The 20334-nt window shown below is 38.5% G+C and overlaps 1 protein-coding gene across 3 annotated transcripts in view; it reads left to right on the forward strand.

Moving 5' to 3' along the window:
- Nucleotides 1-20334, forward strand: part of MXI1 (MAX interactor 1, dimerization protein) — a 75755-nt gene that overhangs the window by 50006 nt on the left and 5415 nt on the right. For all 3 annotated transcript variants that reach the window (XM_007434662.4, XM_007434663.4, XM_007434664.3), the window contains 2 exons: nt 15884-15998; nt 18082-18253. In XM_007434662.4, coding sequence (XP_007434724.1) covers nt 15884-15998; nt 18082-18253 — 287 coding nt within the window. The remainder of the gene's footprint in view (nt 1-15883; nt 15999-18081; nt 18254-20334) is intronic.

A 20334-nucleotide genomic window follows, 5' to 3' on the forward strand; every position in this document is an offset into this window, starting at 1 on the left:
CCATGGAAATGCTTCCACACAGGAATAACTTCATGTACCATTCATAATGTGGCATTTGCCTTATGGAACCATCAATATATGGATACATCTTTAACCACTTGTCTGGGGAACCATAATGCGATGTAACAATCATTATAAAGGCATGAGAACTACCTGACATCTTTGCATCAACCACAGTCACCAGTAGGAATTTAGAGGGCTATAATTGAGAAGAGGGGGAGAGAATTCATGCTGTGATTGGTTCTTATAAATTACAACTGCTTATGAAGAAACATTTCCACAGGCAGCCGTAATGAAGGAATTGTTTGTAATTTGTATTCAGTAATGTTTTGTTCTAAATACTGTAAGAGGAATCACTGAGCTGCCCCTTAAATTCTATTCTTGATCTATAAAGGATCTACACAATATTAATAAACCATGGATTTGAGCAGAATTTCTGTCTTCGTTATGCCCCAAAGAAGAAACTGCATCTTGCTGTAAGTACACAAGCTACAGTAGGACACTGAAGCAATGCAGTAAGTGCTCATAAAAATAGGCTTTCTCCCAGAGCATTATATAATCGGAGGGAGTGATGTCATTTGTAACTGTGGAGAGTATCTCTAAAATTGCAGGTTTCTGTAGACAGGCAACTGCTTGCCAAATGTGAGGAGGAGGCTTGCCTGAATTTGTGATAAACTGCCGTGTGCAATTTTATGCTTTAAAGGAAGGAGATAACACAGACTGGCAGAGAGAACAATGCCTTTTCAACACACAAGCACACACAGGAGCTCTTTGTACAAGGCAAACATAAAAAGGACATCCATGTTCATCTAACTGAGGATTTTGCTGGCTCTAGGTTTTCTTCAACCTTCCAATCAAGATGAATCTCACAAAATTCTTTCTTCTGTACAATTAATAAAAGTAAATAGCTAGTTTTCTTTGTTATATAGTTATTCTGTAACACTGTCTTATCTCCTCCATTTCAAATGGATGTTCTAGTTATATCTTTCTTGTCATGTAGGAAGTTTTTCGTGGTTCCTAGAAATATCCTATTGGGAAATGTAGAAATTACTGAATTCCAGTCTCTATGACTTTACATTTGGAGTTGAATTTGACCCATGATGGAGAAGTCATAACATTTCTTATCAGAACACAGATTAATTATTATTGAAGAATGTTGAAGTATTTTCCTTTTAAAAAGGGAAGGGCAATCTGGCCTGTGGATCTGAAGGAAATTGTGATCAGTGAGAAACAGATCACTGGAGGAAATCAGAACCTTGTTGCTTCTCATTAAGAACTTTAGGAAGGGAGAGGAAGTAGGTTTCCTTTTTCTTCTCATAGCAGGGCTCTAGGAAGAAGAAGGCCTCATCGCTTCACCTTTCCTCGCAACAAACTGCTTAGAGAGGCCTAGAGGGAGATCATAGAATTATAGAGTTGGAAGGGAACTCAGAGGTCATCTAATCCAACCTGTTCAGTGCACAATCTACTAAAGCATTTTAAACAGCTTGGTTGTTAGGATAAAATAAAGGAGGTCCCTTTGCAGGATATCTTGAGCTTCTGAAAAAAAGGTGATATACAAATCAAATAAAAATAATATTTATTAGGGCAACTCATGCTTATCAGGTATACAATATCTTACCCAAGTGTCAAAGTGGTACAAAAGTCAGATCCCTACACAAGGAAACCTCTTGGTTTTTGAATTGTGCAGACCAGCATCTCCTGCTCATGTGGAATATTTCACTGGGAAGTCGAACATGGTGGCAGACTGGTTGAACTGGGGAGTCATTTGGAGTCACAATGGAGATTGGGTCTCGAGCTTTTCCAAATAATAGTAAGACATTTCAGGGCATCAGTGGTGGTTCTCTTTGCTTTCTTGAAAAACAGTTGCCTCAGTTTGTACATGTTTCCATGTTAAGAAGCTCTGCCAACTGATGCACCGATGGTGCTTTGATTGAAAGGATTGTTGTATTTCTTTTCTCATACTTCCACAGATGATCAGAAGGCTGTGAAGATACTAGTGGTTCCCTTTGGGTTGAGAAGACCATTGTTCATAAGCCTAAGAAACATGGTGGGTCCCAAATTAGCTCATTTCCCAGTTAGAAGGAATCTATCCAACCATTATATTGCTCAGAGTTTTGGAAAGGGAATACGAGTAGACACAGTCAGCTAAGGAAGGCAGAGTTTACTGATAGTGAAGTTGATATCATCTTAAAGTCCACAAACAAAGTGCGTAACACAATATGGAAAGGTTTAATGATAATAGTGTTAATAGCAATGGAATGGATCCCACCTATGATAGGATCAACCAAGTTTTCTAAAGGAGGGTTTTGGAAAGGTCTTAACATCAGTACTTTTAGGTATCACGCAGTTGTACTGAGTAGTAATTTGGATAATGGGGATAAAGTGCCTTTGACTCCTTATTCCCATCTGGAAGGTAATATTGCTAAACTCGGCCCGTTTGTGTTTTCTTTCATGGAACTTGAACTGGATATTAACTACAGTAGTGTAATAAGAATGCTTTTCAATACACGGCTACTTGTTCTGTACATTTTTGGCACTTAATTTTTCTCATGCCTATCACATTCATGAGGAGGGTTTCAGAATTAGGGCTCTGTCTTTGGACCCCAATTATGTATATTTCCTCTTGTCAGGGTTATCCTGCAGCCAAATTTGGGGGGATTGCCTAAAGTGAATTTCATCATTCACAATTCGAAGGAGTTTTATCTTCTTTTTTTCATCCAACCCCATCCCTTCTACTATAAATAAGTTGGCATAAACTGGATGTCAGATGGTCTCTCATATTTGTATAAATAGAGTTGAGGAAGTCAGAGGACTTATTTGTAATGTTTCAAAGGAAGTATGCAATTTTAAGGTGTTCATTTTAACCATTTCACATTGATTACAGAAGAGTATTTTCAAGCTCTCCACAGGTAGTTTATTTTCTTATTATCCTAGGTATTGAATGAGCAAAATAAAAATAAGATCTCAAGAAAATTGAATTTCTATTACCATGATTTCCTATTCTCTGATCTTTACAAAAGTCATACAACTTTTCCATTTTTTCTTTCAGGATCAGCACTGCATTGTTGGGATTTCTGCCAATGCCATACATGCCTTCCTTCTTTACTCTGTGTGCAACTGTTGCACTAATCTGTTTCTATCACTTTTTACTGTTTCTAATGTTTTTAGCATCTAGTTTGGCAGTACTAATTGTTATTACAAGTTTTTAGGTTGTAAGTAAAGAGGAGGTGGTATTGAGGGAATTTCCAGCCTTTGTAGGCCAATCTAGGGAAGGGAAGAATCACTGGTAAGATCAAGACCATGCCTACTAAGTCCAGGAAGAGGCACCAATTTTAGGTACCAAATGCTTCTGTAGTGAGCAGAGGACAACAATTCACAGTAAGAGAGACATTTGATAAGCAAAGAAACAACTTTGACAGAAACATTTGATCTTCTGAGCTGTCATCCTGTTCTGTTTGAAGTATATTTCTTTGTGATATAAAGTTGTACATGGTCAGCATGCCGCAGGTAGATGGGCACCCTTGTGGGAACTGCCCTTCCTCTTGAGAAGGCAGGAGACCTGTCTCTGCACTGCTGGAAAACCAGCCCCCTCCCACCTTGGAGCCCCCTTTGTCCTGCTCCCCTCTTCATCCCTCTCAGTGATGGCTGTCCTGTGCTGCTCTGCAGGTAGACTGGTCTTCCTCCTCAGGAAGGTGGGTAGACTGGTCCTATCCTGTTTAGCTATCATGATGCCCAAAAGTAGCTCATTGTAGTCTGTCAGACCATTTAGGAATGTTACAGGAAATATCTGTAAAAGTGCCTAGTTTTGTTATAGACAAACAGTAACTCTCAAATAGTGATATCTTCATTCTAAGCACTACTCTGTATTTCAGCCTCTTAACTGAATATGAAACTCCCATTATTGTTCATCTAAAAATTGTTTGTTTTTTCTGCAATCCACTGATGTTTCCATTTGGTAGATAAATAGTTGCCTAGATTATTTAACTACAAAAATTAATACAATTTGGGAAAACAAGTAAACCTTTATTATGCACTGAAAGCTGTTTTGAATGTTAAGGATTGCTTTTGGTATGAATAAAAGCAATTTACCTCTTTTATCTAGGTGAGATGTGATGCTTTGGTAATTGGAATGTTTTGTAGGAAATATTGTTATTTCCTAACACTATTGGGAAGTACCAACACTAACACATAAATTAATAGGTGATAAAATCTGCTAAACTACCAAATATTGCAATTTATATGTATAAAAATTGCATTCTTATACCATGTCAACCCATTGTTCTATCTAACTCTGTACTGCCTATGCTGACTAGCCTGTGCCAACGCCATAAGGCAGTTCACCAACCACAGCTACCCAGGTTCTCTAATTCCAATCATAAAGGTATATAACAGCAAAATAGTTGCAATGATTACATATGGCGCAGAAATATGGGGATATATAAAAGTCCCTTTATTGGAACAGATACAGTCCACTTTCTTGAAATGCACCCTGGGGGTGGACAAGTCTACTCCAACTTCAGGAGTAAGAGCAGAGTTGGGTATACCCCCTATACAAAGCCATTTCGTAATTAAAGTATTCAGTTATTGGCTGAAGGTCTTATTTATGGACCCAGAGAGACTATGCAAGCTTTGTTTTGAAGAGCAGTTGTATAATATGCCTTCTGGTGCTTGGATTGTCCAACTCTCAAATGCCATATCACAATATGGATTCTCCATCCAATTCCCAGGCCAATCAGATTTGAAGGCCAAGAAAAGTTTTAAACCAAGGGTCATGGATGTGGCTGCCCTAGAGGATATTACATCCTTTATTGGCTGAAGGTCTTATCTATGGACCCAGAGAGCAGAGTCCTTGTTAAGTCCTTGAAGTGGCTGGCTCAGCACAAATCAGCCTCCCAGTTAGAAAAATGTTTAACAGCTTATATGCCCCAACATCTTGGAAGAGTTTTTTCAAGAGCTCGTTTTGAACAACTAGACTCCATGGTAAAATATGGGACGTTCCATGGAAGTTCCATTTGAAGAAAGACTGTGTATCTGTGATCCACCAGCTGTTGAAGACATCGCACATATCCTCTTTGATTGCAAACTGTATTCAACAGAAAGAACGATTTACTTAGATTCCTATTTAGTAACTAAACAATACTGGGGTACCCAGGAAAAATTATCTTACTTTTTGCAGGGAGTGAACCTGCATATCACTAGTAAGGCTGCACTCTTTATATCAAAGGCAATTTTGAAGAGAACAGACTATTTAGATTAGATTGGGGTTAACTGTAGGGGTGATGACTTATTATGAATTTGTTCTATTGATTTCTTTGTATTTACTTGTTTACTTGTATAGGTTTTATATTTCTGGTATGGTCAGATGACTAAATCAATAAAGTTTCTGTTCTGTTCTGTTCTGTTCTGTTCTGCCTATGCTGACTAGCAATGTCTGTCCAGGGTGTCAGAGGATGAGAAGACTTTTTACATGTGGAGTTTGTGATTTACAGCTTTGAAGCTGAATTGATAAATTCCATTTAGTTTACAAATCAGATTGTCTTCCACTAGATATTTTATACTTATGAAGAACAGGTATAATGCTCCATATAAGGAGCATTAATATTTGGCTTTCCTCCTTCAAAATACAGTATTTTGGGAGGACATTGTAAACTGTATACACTGGTACTTGTACTAATAATACTAATATCTAGTGAATATATATTAATGCTTTTATCATAGTGCTCATATGATGTATCTCTGAGTTTGCCAGGGCTTTATTTCAAACAATTATAGGTTAATTAAGGAATATTGTTCATGAATTATGGGAATTAATGCTGACACATGTTTTTCCCTTTGCTTTTTTTCTTTTCGAAGAATCTGAGTTATATTACAATTTTTACTTGTTTATCAGTTTGCTGGAAGTGGCACATGATAATGGACTATTGAGTTGACAAATAGGGATATAGGAAAACAAAGTCTAGTGACTAAGGAGAGGTTCTCTCAACCTTTCTATTATAAACCATTCAGAAGAAACCACTCAGCTTTTCAGCTAGTTTTTCTCCATAATATGGAAAGATGCCCTGAGACCTGAAAGTTTTATTGACTTTTAACTATTAGATTCTGCCTGAAAATGTGAAATATGCAATGCAGTTTAGAGACATGCAGATATATTGAAGTTGCCACCATTCACCACTTCTGCTTCACTGTTCTGAGCTATTTCTTCTTTTTAATCCTCTTAAATTATTATAAATTCAGATGAGTCAGTGAAAAGTTGCAGAAGTTAAGCAATATTCGGGAATATAATTGAAACTTAAGTCTGAAAAATGTTGCTGTTGGTAGGTCATTCATCTGTCCAGGGAAATGATATTCAATGTTTTTTAGATAGGATTGCTCTCTTCCTAAAAGTGAGGTGAACAGTGGCGGGGTTACTAATTTTGTCACAGATTACCCAAGATATTTCAATGGATTAGATCATGGTCCAGCAGTTTAGGTTAGTGTTCCAGCAGTAACATTTCCTAAAGAAACTTTCCATGCTTTCAAATTTAACTATTGCAATATACTGTGATGCGGGACTGGCTTGTAAGGCATTTTGGAAGTGGCACTAAGCTCAAAAATGTAGTGTTACATATTGAAATAAATTTCATATCTTTCCAGCTCTCACTGAAACTATACATTGACTTACAAGCTGCTCCAATGCTCGGTTCTTGTTGGGTTGTTGTTTTACCCAAATATAAATCAAAATGTTAGTGCTTACTCATAAAGCCCTCCATTGCTTAGGAGCTGGATATTTTCTGTATTAATCCAGTTAATTTATCACTTGCAGTTCATCGGGTATTCCTCTTTATGGAGCTAAGATAGGTAGAGACCAGGATAGATTCTTTTGAGTCACGGTACCCTGTCTGTGGAGCACTCTTTCCAGTATTCCACTTGGTATTTAATCAGTATCATTTTGATATCAGGTAATACCTTTTAATTCTCCCAGGCTGTTGAAAAATTTTTGAGCCATTTTGTGTTATATATTATTATTTGTTTTCTGAAGGTTTTCCTTATTGCAGGTAGTCCTCCCTTAATGACCATTCATTCAGCAACTGTTTGAAATTAACGTGGTGCTGAAAAAATGGACTTACAACCTCTGCCCAAAGTTATGACTGTTGTAGCACCCCTGTGATAATGTGATCAAAATTTGGGCAGCCTGCCGCACTTACAACTGCAGGGCCACCGCAACTCCCCCCACCAGCCTATCTCCCCTCATCTATGCCCTTTTGGCCACCCTGCATAGTGGCACTCATTGGCAGCAGTGCTGGGGCTGGGGCTGGGGCTGGGGCTGAAGTAGAAGCCTGGGGCCTTCAGCAGTCTCAGCCAGCTGCCACTACTCCCTACGCCTCTACTTCAGCCCCCCCACTGCCACTGAGAAATGCTGCCTCAAGCCCCACACTGTGGCCAGCCACCCCAGCACTATTGTGCAAAGCCCCAGTTGCACCTGCTGCCCTGCGCTCCACAGGCTCTGCCGTGCCGAGTAGACTTTTGCCATTTTCCTCCCACCGCTGACAAGGTGTACCCAGCCTGATCCTACTGTATGCAAGGCAGCTGCTGGCCACTACAGACTTTCTACCCGAGGCCACTCATGCTGTTCTCCAAGCCGCTCACCCCAAATTGGGTGGCCCATTCTTGTGATGCTTCAGAAACCTTCTGGTCTTCCCCAGAACTCACAAGAATGGGTGCACTATTTGGAGAACAGCAGGAGCCCCATTCTCATGGTGATTCAGAAGACCTCATTCTCCAAATTGCATGCCAGATTCCTACTCCAAATTGCACTCCAATTCTTGTGAGACCCGGGGAAGACCAGAAGGCTTCCAAAAGATTGAGAGAATGGGGCATGTGATTTGGAGAAGAAATTGGGCACACAATGTGGAGAAGGAATAGCGTGAGTGGCTTGGAGAACGGTGCGAGCAGCCTCAGGAAGAAGGCCTGACATGGCCAGCAGCTGCCTTGCATACAGTAGGGTCAGGCTCGGCATGCCTCATCAGCATTGGGAGGAAAACAGTGAAGGTCAGCTGGGTGCAGCAAAGCCTGTGGAGCGCAGGATGGTGGAGGCACCTGGGGCTTTGCACAAAGGTGCTGGGGTGGCTGGCCACAGTGTGGGGCTTGAGGCGGCATTTTTCAGTGGCAGCGGCAGCACTGGGGCTAAAGTAGAGGCCTGGTGGCGGTGGCAGCTGGCTGAGACTAGTGAAGACCCCAAGGCTCTACTTCAGCCCTGGTGCTTGCCACCAAGTGCCGCTGTGCAGGGTGGCCAGAAGGGCATAAATGGGGGGGGGAGATAGGCAGGTGGGGGAAGTGGCAGTGCCCCTGTGGTTGTAAGCGCTGCTGGGATGGGGCAGCTGAGGCTTCCAGAGGGGGCTGCAGCTTTGTGCCACACTGCAGCACCCACCAACTTGCGTGCGGCCTGTGCTGGGCCTCCCAGGGCTTTCCCCACCCCCTGTGGCATCCCCGCACTCCTTACTTGGGGCTCTCTCTGCTTAACAACCCACAATTCTTGGTTAATGATGGTAACTGGGAGTGCCAGGATTGCGGTTGCTAAGTGAAGCAGTCATGTGACATCTCGTTTTATGACCACATCACTTAGCAACAGAAATTCCGGTCCCAATTGTCATTAAACGAGGACTACCTGTATTTTGTTTTGCATAGTGAAAAAGCGGCCCTATATCCTCAGTAAAATGTCTGTCTGTCTGTCTGTCTGTCTGTCTGTCTGTCTATCTATCTATCTGTCAATCATAGTCTTATATCATTTATAGCAGAAGCACCAAAAACTTTTCTTGTTATTTAACAGTTAACTGTCTTAACTGTTATATCTTAGATTACACCAGTTTAACCAATGAATAATTGGAGTTTATCATGTTTAAAAGATAGGAACTCCTATTGAGGTTGCAGGTGTCAATATCTAGTTACACAGAGTCCTTTGTAAGTTATTTGCAAATTATTATTGTGTAACTTCAAATCAAAATGTATTCAGTGGGGTGCCACAAAATTCAGTGCTCATTTCTGTAGTCTTTTTTATTAATGACTTGATTGACAACTAGCTAGAAGGAATGCTTACAAAATTGGTAATATACCATTGAGTGGTCAGTTGAAACTAAAAGTCAAACTTCAAAATAATCTTGTTAATTTAAAGAATTGTGCTAAAAACAGGATGAAATTTAGCAGAGACAAATGCAAATTTCTTCACTTAGGAAAAGAAAAGAACTGCAAGTTTGGAATATGGGATACTTGTTTGGCAATATTACACGTGAAAAAGTCTTGGAAAAGTAGTTGATCTAAATATGAGCCAGCAGTGCGATATGGATGTTTGAGCAGCATCAGTAGAAGTATAATTTCCAAATCACACAAAGCAGTAGTGTTGCTTTTTTCTGCATGGGTCTGATCCCTTGGAGTATTATGTCCAGTTCTGCACACTGATTAAAGAAAGAGAGAGAGAGAAACTGGAACAGGTTCAGAGAAGAGCAACAAGGATGACCAGATAGAAACTAATTCTTAAGAGGAGAAACTGAGGGAATTTGATATATTTAGCTTTAAGAAGAGAAGACTGCAAGGGAATATAGTACCTTAAAGGGTGTTAAAACACAAGATCCAAAGTCTGATTTTATCGTCCCAGAAAGCAAAACATGGAATGGCAGGCAGGAAGGCAGATTCCAGCTGAACGTTAGGAAGATCTTCCTAAAGGGGAAGAGTTTGATGGTGGAACCTATCACCCAGTAACCTCTCCTTCACTGGACCTTGAAGCAGAAGCTGGACATCCATCTGTCAGGATGCTGTAAGGTGGATTCCTGTATTGAGTAAGGTTGCCTTATCTGCAACGTTGGCTTACAACAATATCATGTATGATTTATTGAGGTCAGTAGTTTTCAGATCAATTTAAATGTGTTACATGAGAAGAGGCTATCTTCACAGCAATATGGATTAAATGGCCTGAATCTCTTCAGTTCAGAAAAATAATCAAGTTTCAGTTTTAATAGGATTTTCTTAAAAAAAAAAATACAGACAACTTTTATACAAAGATATTCCCGAGCATCTAATGAAATGTCCTGAAATCCACAAAAATGATAATAAATTTGGTAGTCTTTAATATGCCACAAAGTGTTGTTTGCCAAAGATTTTTTTTTTTAATGACTAATGATCCTTTTATAGAGGGACATTCAGTATGGAAATACTGATAGGCTGACCTCCCTAGTAGGTGCTGCTGCTTTTCTGACAGTCCATTGCCAAACCCCTGACCCTAAAACTCTTAATCATCCTTGCTTGTCAGTGGTATAATTACAATTCCTCTCCCCTCCCCCAACTCTTTTCAGTTTACTAACAATAGCAGTTGTTAAATGCCACATGTAAGTGAAGGAGCCAGACTAATTTTTCAGCCTTCATTTGGGTGGATGGAGCTCTCATATTCCTCTCCTTTGTCTGTGAACAAGACCAGTGAAGGCTTTTAGGAACATAAACAGAGGCTGACATCATTTTGTGTTATCGATTTGGGGGTTTCAGTTTCAGCTGTACTTTGTGAATGAGTACTGGGGAGATTTGTTCAGAAGAAGGAAGAAGGAGAGATGAAGGAATGAACAGTTTAAACTTTGCATGAATCAGTGCAGAGCAGATGATTAGGTGATACTAGAATGAATCCCAAGAATAACAGCGCACACTGAGCGGTTGGGCGGGAGATCTTCCCCTGCCTCTCCCTGCTTTTCCTCACCAGAGTTGAAATTGAAATTCAGGTGGTTAACTCTTCAAGAGAAGGATCAAGCCTTTGTGTTTACTCTGAAGCACCATGCAGCTGGATAAAAGTGTATAACATACTTTTGTTAATTGTTAATAAAAATCAAATTACCTCATTGAAATAAAAATGAATTCTAGTTTATATGTGCTCAGTTCAGTATGGCATCTCAGTATTGCAGTACTGAGGAAGGGCATTATTTTAACCTAAGGTTTTACATTATTTGCTTTTGGGAGCGCAGAGGAGATGTGACAAATGTCAGATGGGGAGTGATTGTGTAACTGGTTTAAGAGAACATTTTATGAGTAGGCTATGTGACCGGCCCTTTTTTGTGTGCCTTGATGCAGTAATTTGATTTGCATACAAGGCCAAAGTCACATTGTTTTGTAGGCTTCTTAATAAGATAGGCTTTTAGTAGCCATCACTGATTGAACCTGGGCTTCCCTACTTGCAGTGTGAGCATTAAAGGAATACTTGTTTTTTATATTTGGCTATATTGTTGCAGGAGTTTTTTACATGAATAACAGAAAGGAAAAGAGGAATAATACAGGTAGTCCCCAATTTAAGAATGAGTTCTGTTCCATCTGTCCTCAAGTCAAATTTATATGTAAGCTGGAACTGCATTATTGTATAATAGTGTTTAAGTAGTATTGTGTAATTAACTTGAACCACTGTGTATTTAACTCAAATCATTGTGTATTTAACTTGAATTTTGCTACAATTGGTTCTGTTCTTAACTATGGCACGTTCTTAACCTGGGGACTACCTGTATCTACAATTTCTCACACTTCACAGACCCAGGAGAAGAGTGTAGCAAGCAACATAAATTGGGAGGGAAGTGAATTTGTTTTCCTCCCATTTTTGCATCTTTTCAAGTCTAATTTGCATGTGAACATAGTAGAGTTATCAGTGGTTAGTAAGTTGGTTGGATGGTAGTTATATAGAAAATCTGTTTCTGGAAAGGGATATGACCCTTATTATCTCTAATGTACTTCATATGTGGCTGTTTCTGAAGATGAGTTAGTGCATAATGTAGCAGCCAGACTGCTTAGAAGTCAAACCCAATTTTGTTGGATAACATTGATTTTAAAGTCACTGCGTTTGTTGCCAGTAGGCTCCTAGGCCCAGTTTGGAGTGCTGGTTGCTACCTTTATACTTATGTGGTATACCTATGCATTTAGTTTCTTTTTCCTAAAAATTTTCCTTTGCATTTGTTCCAACTAAATTTCATTATTTTATTTTAAGCCTATTTCTCTTAATTATGAAGATCATTTCAAATGCTTTCTCTACCTCCTATTGTCCCAGCCAAGTTTGTGTCATCTTTAAATTTGAACACACATTCCATCTATCTTGTCATCCAAGCTGTTAGCATATTGAAGTGTAGAGGGCTCAGGATTGAATCTTGTGGTACCAGTTTTGCTTTCTCCACTTTGACAGAGAATTGTTGATGAGCACTTTAACTATGACTTTTAAGCCATCCAGCCCATTCTGGAATGTCATCTAGAATGTCATGAAGTACTTTGCCAAATGTTTGGGTGAAATGAAAATATATTATATCCATACTATTCCCATAGTTTTTTAAGAAAGTTACTGAATCAGAAAACTAGGTGAGTTTAGTTTGGCAAGACTTGTTCTTGAAAAATCTGGCCTTAGGGATTTAAACTCTCAAGGGTTCAAATAGATATTCCCTGATCAAGTTGCTGTCAATTTCAAGTTTCAGTGAAATTCTTTTCATTCTGCTGTATACAACTTTATGACAGAACACAAATCTTAGTGGAAAAGACTGAAAGAAAATAGGAATTGACTAACTCTGCTCTTTATTTATGTCCTCTTAGCATTTTGCTGTCTTTACAGTATTGTGCAATTGGTATACTGATCTTTTCTCTTCCTTTTTAAAAAAACTATCTGAAAAACCTCTTTTTATTATTCTTAGCATCCTTTACTAGATGATTTTGAGCTTTAACCCTTCTGATACCATGTCTGCAATTCCAAGCTAACAATATGTGCTCCTCATTGGTGGCTTGTCCCTGTTCAATGGTAAGAGTGCCATTTTATTTTATTGGCAGAACATCACAAAGGTTTTGTGCAGTTCATTAGCTTCTTTTGCCAATTTTTTTTCTCTCACTGGAATAAGTTTCTTCTAGTACTTCTTATTTTAGGAAACACTTCACTTCCCATCTTGAGTTCATTTTCTTATTTGTTTCTTTTGCCATAGGAAATTATTGAACATTACTCTGACTTTACGCATTAAAATCCACTTTCATGAAGTCCAAAATATGTATTTGCTTGCACTTTGTGTGTGTGTGTGTGTGTGTTTTAATAGATATATATATAACAAGAACTCCTGAATTATGTGGTCACTTTCCCCCTAAGGTTAGTGATCCTTCCACTAGCTAATTCTTTTGTACCTTCCTTCACATTCTGAATGCAAACATTGCAACTCTCTGAATAAGAAATTTGTGAGCAAGATATGTCAGGAATGTCCTGAAGTGAATATATTTGGTAGAGTTTGGTAGTTCCCACAGTTGGAATGATTCAGGTCTTCCATCTTTACTGTTTCATACCCCTTTGAAAAATCTGCAGTTTGCTTTTGGGAAACATCACTTGCAATTTCTATTCAGTTGGGTGAACGTAATAGAATCTATCACAATATTGCTTATTTTAATATAAATGTTTTCAACAGTATTATCAAATTCATTCCCTTGGATTTCTGAACAGGGGTGGATATTTTTTAACACATTCTGGTACTCTTTTTATTGATTATGCTGCTTTAAAACAAATAGTATTTTTCAGTTGCTGTATTCCAATCATGGGAGGCTCATTCTACCAGATTTCAGTTTATTTACTTTTTTATTAATTGTATATATTGCCTTTCATTAGGAACTCAAAGCAGCTTAAAGTAGCCTACATAGTACTTCTTCCTCATTTTTTTATGACAGTAACTCTGTGAAGTAGATTGGGCTGAGACAGACTGAGTTATATCTATAAAGTCATATTTCCCTTCCTGTACTAAGAGTTCAAACTCACATTATTTCTATATGAAGAAGATACAATGCATTAGACCTCTGATCTGAAATTGCATTTTGGATTTTCTGATATGCTAAAGCTGGGTTATTATCACAACCTGATTCAGTGTGTCAGCTGATGATCAAAGTGAAGAAACTACTAGTGGAAATTAATCTGAAAGAAATGTGCATATGACACATATAATTAACATAATTTATATGCACATTGAAAAGCCAAGCTACTTTCACTTACTGCATGATAATATTAACCTACAATATTCAGACTCCTTGTTACTTCTAATAGGAAACATCTTGTACTGGTTCTCTAAAAACAATAACTGGATGATGCAATAGTAAGAGGAAATAGAAATGATGTTTATTTTGCTGTCTGGCCTATGCTCACTTTAAAAAAATTCTTGCATGTTCAGGTTTCTTTACTACTATAACCCGAATGAAAGTTGGGAATTACAGGAATTCTCCAATAACTTTATATAACGGCCGTACAGGTAATCACATTTATAATGAAAGAGGATCTTTTGGTTCAGGATAATAATTGTGGGAAGCTGGCAGGTTAATGTTCTCTAAATGTATGGGGCAAATTTCTTGCCTTATTTGTATGGATGTCTCTTGTTAAGCATACCATTTTCTTAGTCAATGTGGAATGCTGTATTTTATGGATGATTGTTCTGTAACATGCAAGACTTCTCTATTTTCTATGTTTATGTGTTGAAACACAAGGTTCTATTTTTTATACCTTTGCCTCTCACACCAAATTACACTAACCAATTAAATGATAGATCATCGTGTCCCCTAACTACAGTGAAGACTGGAGCTGCCAATTCAGAGATACATCATATCCTAATTATCAGCCCCAGATATGGGAGCACAAGGATGCAGCTGAGAATGAATCAGTTGGGCAGCTGGGACTTTGGAAATGTGCAGGGGTGGGGGGAGGATTGCTAGCAGTCATATTATGCTTTTGTTGAGAGTGGTAAATTGGGTAGTTCTATGCATGAAATATCCTAAACAAACAAGATAGAAGCCAAATAATATAACAATTTATTTTTCACTTCTCTTGCTGAACTGTTTCAATTACATCACAGCTTTCTCTGTATGGTTAGAAATGAAGAAAGCATAAAAAAGCTACAGCAGCTTTGCTCAAATTTGATACCCTCCAGATGAGTTGGCCAAGATTACTGGTAAAAGTGGGAATTCTAGTCCAACTTATCTGGCGAGTGCCAATTTAGGAAAAAATGGGTTGTATTAAAAATGTGAAATGGCAAGTCGTAGCTACTTTCCCTTTCTTTGCTAAAGTAAGCATGAAGAGTTTAAGCAGACTATGTGGGTGAACAAAGAGGAACTGAGATCGGCAACCATTTTAATTTCCAGTCCAAAAATAAGAAGAAAGGAATGCATAACAGACATACTTTAATTTTCTTTGGGCATTGTAGTGTCCACTGGTGTAACATGGAACTATCAGAGTTTTCCAGTTAAGGTGAATGATGCTGAATATCAGTAGTGAAATAATCCAATATGCTACAGATGTTTCAAATACAGTGGTACCTCGGGTGATAAACTTAATTCCTTCCGTGACCCGAATCAAATTTTCCCATAAGGTTCAATGTAATTACGGTTAATCCGTTCTGAACCATATGTATTTTTTTTTAAAACCACAAAAATATGAAACAAAATACAGTACAGTGCAGTACGAAGAGAGAGAACGCTAACCTTGCTTGAGGCAACTTCTGGCGTGGAGGGCAGGAAGGCGGGTGGGGAGGCGGTTATTGCTTGGAGGGAGAGTCCCCCTCCCTACAGGAAGCCATGACCACGTGTCACGGCAGGGAAAATGGCCGTGGATCCTGTTTGTCACCCGATGCGGAGTTCGCGGACGGAAGCAAAATTTTGCGAACGGTGCTGTTCATGACCCGAATTGGTCATGAACAGAAGCGTTCGTGACCCGAGGTACCACTGTACTTGTCAGAGCTATTAACTAACTCACCAACTATGCTTGTTAGAACATAAGCTTCAAAAGCATTTCAGCAGTTTACTGTAGAAGTTAGTGTGATATTATTTAGGAAGCTAATTGAAGAAGGCCAGTTTCAGTTCAAAATGTATCTCTGATACCTGCACCTTTTCCTCCCAGACGAGCCCATCTCCGCCTGTGTCTAGAACGCTTAAAAGTTCTGATACCACTAGGACCTGACTGCACCAGACACACAACCCTTGGGCTACTTAACAAAGCCAAAGCACATATCAAGGTAAGAATAGCATCAGGTTCCATTTATAATAATGTTTCATTTATCCAATAGACATAATTGCAGAAAAGATTAACATCTTCCTTAGAGGGTTCATATCATGATATTGATATAGTGTTATATTTTGCAAACCGTCTTAAAAGGTGGTTCCAACATTTTCTGTAGCATGATTTTTCTCAATAAATTTGCAGAGTTTGTTTGCTCCGTAAGGAAGTCTGGTTATAGAGATTATTGACCAAATGTTCAGCATATAATTGCTTAAATTCCATCTTTTAAATATCAACAAATTATTTAGAACTCCAGAATACTACAGTTTCATAAAATGCAATTAAAAAATATTAACAGGAATTTATATGCATCATTGGTACTGAAAGGACTATAAGTTGCCATTGGGCTTCATCTAATGAAGTGTTTTCTGTGAACTTCAATATGGTTTGTTGAGATATACCTATGATCTTGGAATACCTAAATGGTATGGCACAACTATCAACATAGTTCCTAAGTTAAATGTAGATTTCTTTTTCTTTTTTCCTCCTAAACTGTATTCAGGTATCTAACAAATATAGACTAGGATCTGGAGCATTACATTTTTAATTAATGTGATTCATGATTTTATTGATCATAGATTAAATTTTTATGTTTTTTAAATACAGAAGATTATGCGATGGCAATAGCATTATTCAGAAACAATTAATCCCAGATATATTGTACATACCAGTATCATTGTGAAACAGTAATAAAAGCAAAATGCTAAATATGTAGCTGAAATCATGTAAAACCTACTATGCAAAAGTCCTATTGTACCTTGTAGATTGGTACATTTCCTGAAAATATTATAATGAAATAAAAGCAGTGTTGTACCAGCTTTTTCCAACCTACTAAGGTTACTGTCCACAATGCAACTGGAGGGCATGAACTTAAGACATGTTGAAAAAAGACTGTTCCAGGTTTTAGGTTATACTTACTAGTGAAACGTCAACTAACATAATCTAAACCACATGGTGCCTCATACTGAGAGTCAGTTATTCAGAGCAGATAGTTCTCTGTACAGCTCTCTAAGCCAGTGAGCCAGGCCACATACTTCAGGAAGAGACTGTTAGTGACCAAGTGTAAGCAGCATGTGTTAATTATTCAAATCTATATAGTCCCTTTACGTACCATTTAGAGTATATGGGAACTGCATTTGGAAAATAAATACAGTAGTTAATAACAAACAAAAGAAGAGGTTTTTTTTTAAAGAGCACAGCAGGTGCCCTGACTACAGTGTTTCTGACCCTTTCCTGATTTTTTTTTTTTAAAAAAAGGGTAGTGCCAGGCTCACAGGGATCAGGATGTGCTTAAACACTTTGGAACAGCTCAAGCTTAGCAGGGAGAGAAACCCTGCTTACTTAAATGGATGGCATTAGCCTGAGATGACTTGGAGTTATGCAACTTGCTGGCCATCAAGAAACCCTGTGCACTGGCCTGGTAAGATTTCCCAGCTGTGATGAAAGGAGTCTGCAGTAGATTACATAAATGACTGGTCAAATGGGAAACTGCTTCAAAGAAATAGCTGATAAATTAAACGGTGAAGGTACATCAGCTTCTTTACTTGCAATGCCTTTTCCTATTGAATTGTCTGAATAGAGACTGAGCATTGCTAAGTTACAAAACTAAGATCCCCTGATGGAAAGAACTAACCATGCATCTCATGTTGCTGAAGCTCTTTGTCCATGCTCTATTTGATCTTCTCCTTTTCATTACTCTAAGATTAGACTGAGATGCAAACTGATTCTTTTTGTAGGGAGTAAGGGCACTGTTTTTTGTAACTTGCAAGCTGATCTCATGCCATTTAAGAGCGTATATCTGACAAATAGTTACACAGCAACACATTATTACTTGGTATATCATCATTCGTACTCATCACCTCTGTTTGATCTTCCAGCTTGCCAAAACGTATTTCCAATTTTCTCTGTAGTTCTAAAGCATCACCAGTTATCTTCTGGCAAAGCTCTCAGATTAATATCTGAAATGAATATTAGTAAATGAGATGGGGAAAGTGCTGGGGGAAATCCAGATAATGAAAAACAATCTTTTGTCATGGCAGAAACTTGAAGAAGCCGACAGGAGAAGCCAGCATCAGCTTGAGAACCTGGAAAGAGAGCAAAGGTTTCTAAAGCGACGATTGGAGCAGCTGCAGAGCCCTCAGGACATCGAGCGAATACGAATGGACAGCACTGGATCAACCATGTCCTCAGATCGCTCTGATTCAGAGCGAGGTCAGTATTTGATCCATCCATACTATTAGCTAAGGAGGCAAAATATTCAGCTCTCTTTGCTCCACACCATTTCTTTGCTTTGACCATCCTATAAGTAACCATAATTTCATTCAGATTGTAAGATCATTCTATAAATAAGGCACGGCTTGAGTGAGTCTTGTTTGGAAGCATATGTCATCTACATTTTTCATAGGTGCCTAGGAGTCCTGAATGTCCCTATTAAATTTGGCAGAACTTAAAGTTGTTTAACTTTGGTCTCTGTCTAAAATATATTTGATTTTTTTGCCCATTTGTGTTGAACTCATACAAGTATCAACACTTCCAGCTCTACAGTATGCCTACTTAGAATAATTTAGTCTTATGTATTTCCTGTCAAGTAAGAAGAATCTTTCCATATCTGCACCTGATTAAAAATCTAAGTGGTAGACTTGCAGTAGACAGTAGTTCAACCATCTGACAGTTATAAAACACCACTAATTATCTTCTGGCAGAGCTTTCAAATTAATATGTGGCAGAAACTTATTTGGATACAATGTATTGTCGAAGGCTTTCACGGCCGGCATACGATGGCTGGTGTGGGTCTTCCGGGCTGTGTGGCCGTGTTCTGGAAGTTTTGTTTCCTAACGTTTCGCCAGCACCTGTGACCGGCATCTTCAGAGTGCAGGAGCACAGACAGGAGCAGTTCTCTCTGCACTCTGAAGATGCCGGTCACAGGTGCTCGTGAAACATTAGGAAACAAAACTTCAAGAACACGGCCACACAGCCCGGAAGACCCACACCAGCCATTATTTGGATACAGTTTATTTGCTCATGGTACTACCACAATTTTAACATTTTTTGACAGGAAACACATAAATGCTAAGACATCACAAGTTTATTTGCACATCATCCAGAAACAGCTTTCACTAGAATGACCAGATTGATAGTAAATACAATTAAACTTAGCTCTATTTAGGTATTCAAAGAAAGGAATACTTCTGATAAACACTGCACCCATCAAAAGTTCTTCAGATTGATGGCATGTCCACAGGACATTCGTACAAATAGGTGAATGACTATAGGAGAAAAGCCTTTGTATGTGCAATTAATTATATGAATACTGAATTCTGGACTCGCAAGAAACATAGTACAAGGCTCTTGCCTACATGAGAACAAAGTGCTCATAATTCTATATGCAAAGACTTTCCTCTACCCTGAATGTGCTAAGAGGAGTAACTTTGGGGTGAGGACAGAGCTTGCTTTGAGGGCTCACATGTATAGGGTTTTTCCCTCTCTCTTTCTGAATAGGGCTGGAGGCCTCTCTTAGCTTAACAATTATATACGTCAATTTGGAATTCTTGCTCTATGAAATTAAAGCAACTTTCAGGCAGTATACTCTTATTGATACAATAAGGGAGGGAGAGGTCAACAGCTATGTGGGATGATATCCCTCTTAGAATATTTTGATTTTAACATTGATTCATTTACATGTGTTTCTCAGAAAGACGTGTTGCTGCTGCTTGTTAGATGAATATGTGATTCAAAAATTAAATACATATTAGATGTTTCCCCTTGAAGTTCTTGTTATCCTCTGAGGATATTGAGGCACCAACCTGGATAAACCAAAGGAATGTGAGTTTTTCTTTACATGGCATACACTTGGGCTTAGCTGTGCCCAGATACCACAGCATTTTTACATATTTTTCCAATGCCATCTGCCCTAGTCACTCTAAAAACTTTTTTTAAATCTGTTTGGAAAATATTTTTAATTACTTTGAGCAACTGATAAATTGATACTTTAGCCTTTAGTCACTCTTTTCCTCTTGCCTAAAATTCCTCTGGGACTGCATAGGTCCAGAGTACCTTTGAGAGGCTAGACAACAATGTAGCAACAGATGCAAAACCTTTACTGGAATAGAAGATTCTGAGTTCAAAGGAGTGTGGGTCTCCTAATCCTACCAGTTTATATGCAGTGAGTGTTTTCTAATTGTCTACATCCCATTCAAAATTAAGCTGCACTAGACATCAATTAACCAAGACAACTTAGGCAACACTATCCTTTCTGCTCCTGTTTCATAAATAATCCCAGTGATCTATGATTT

Source organism: Python bivittatus, unplaced genomic scaffold (assembly GCF_059951505.1).
Source record: "Python bivittatus isolate LINGU-HERP-01145 unplaced genomic scaffold, Pbiv_v1 ctg000980_np1212, whole genome shotgun sequence".
NCBI classification, from domain to species: Eukaryota; Metazoa; Chordata; class Lepidosauria; order Squamata; family Pythonidae; genus Python; species Python bivittatus.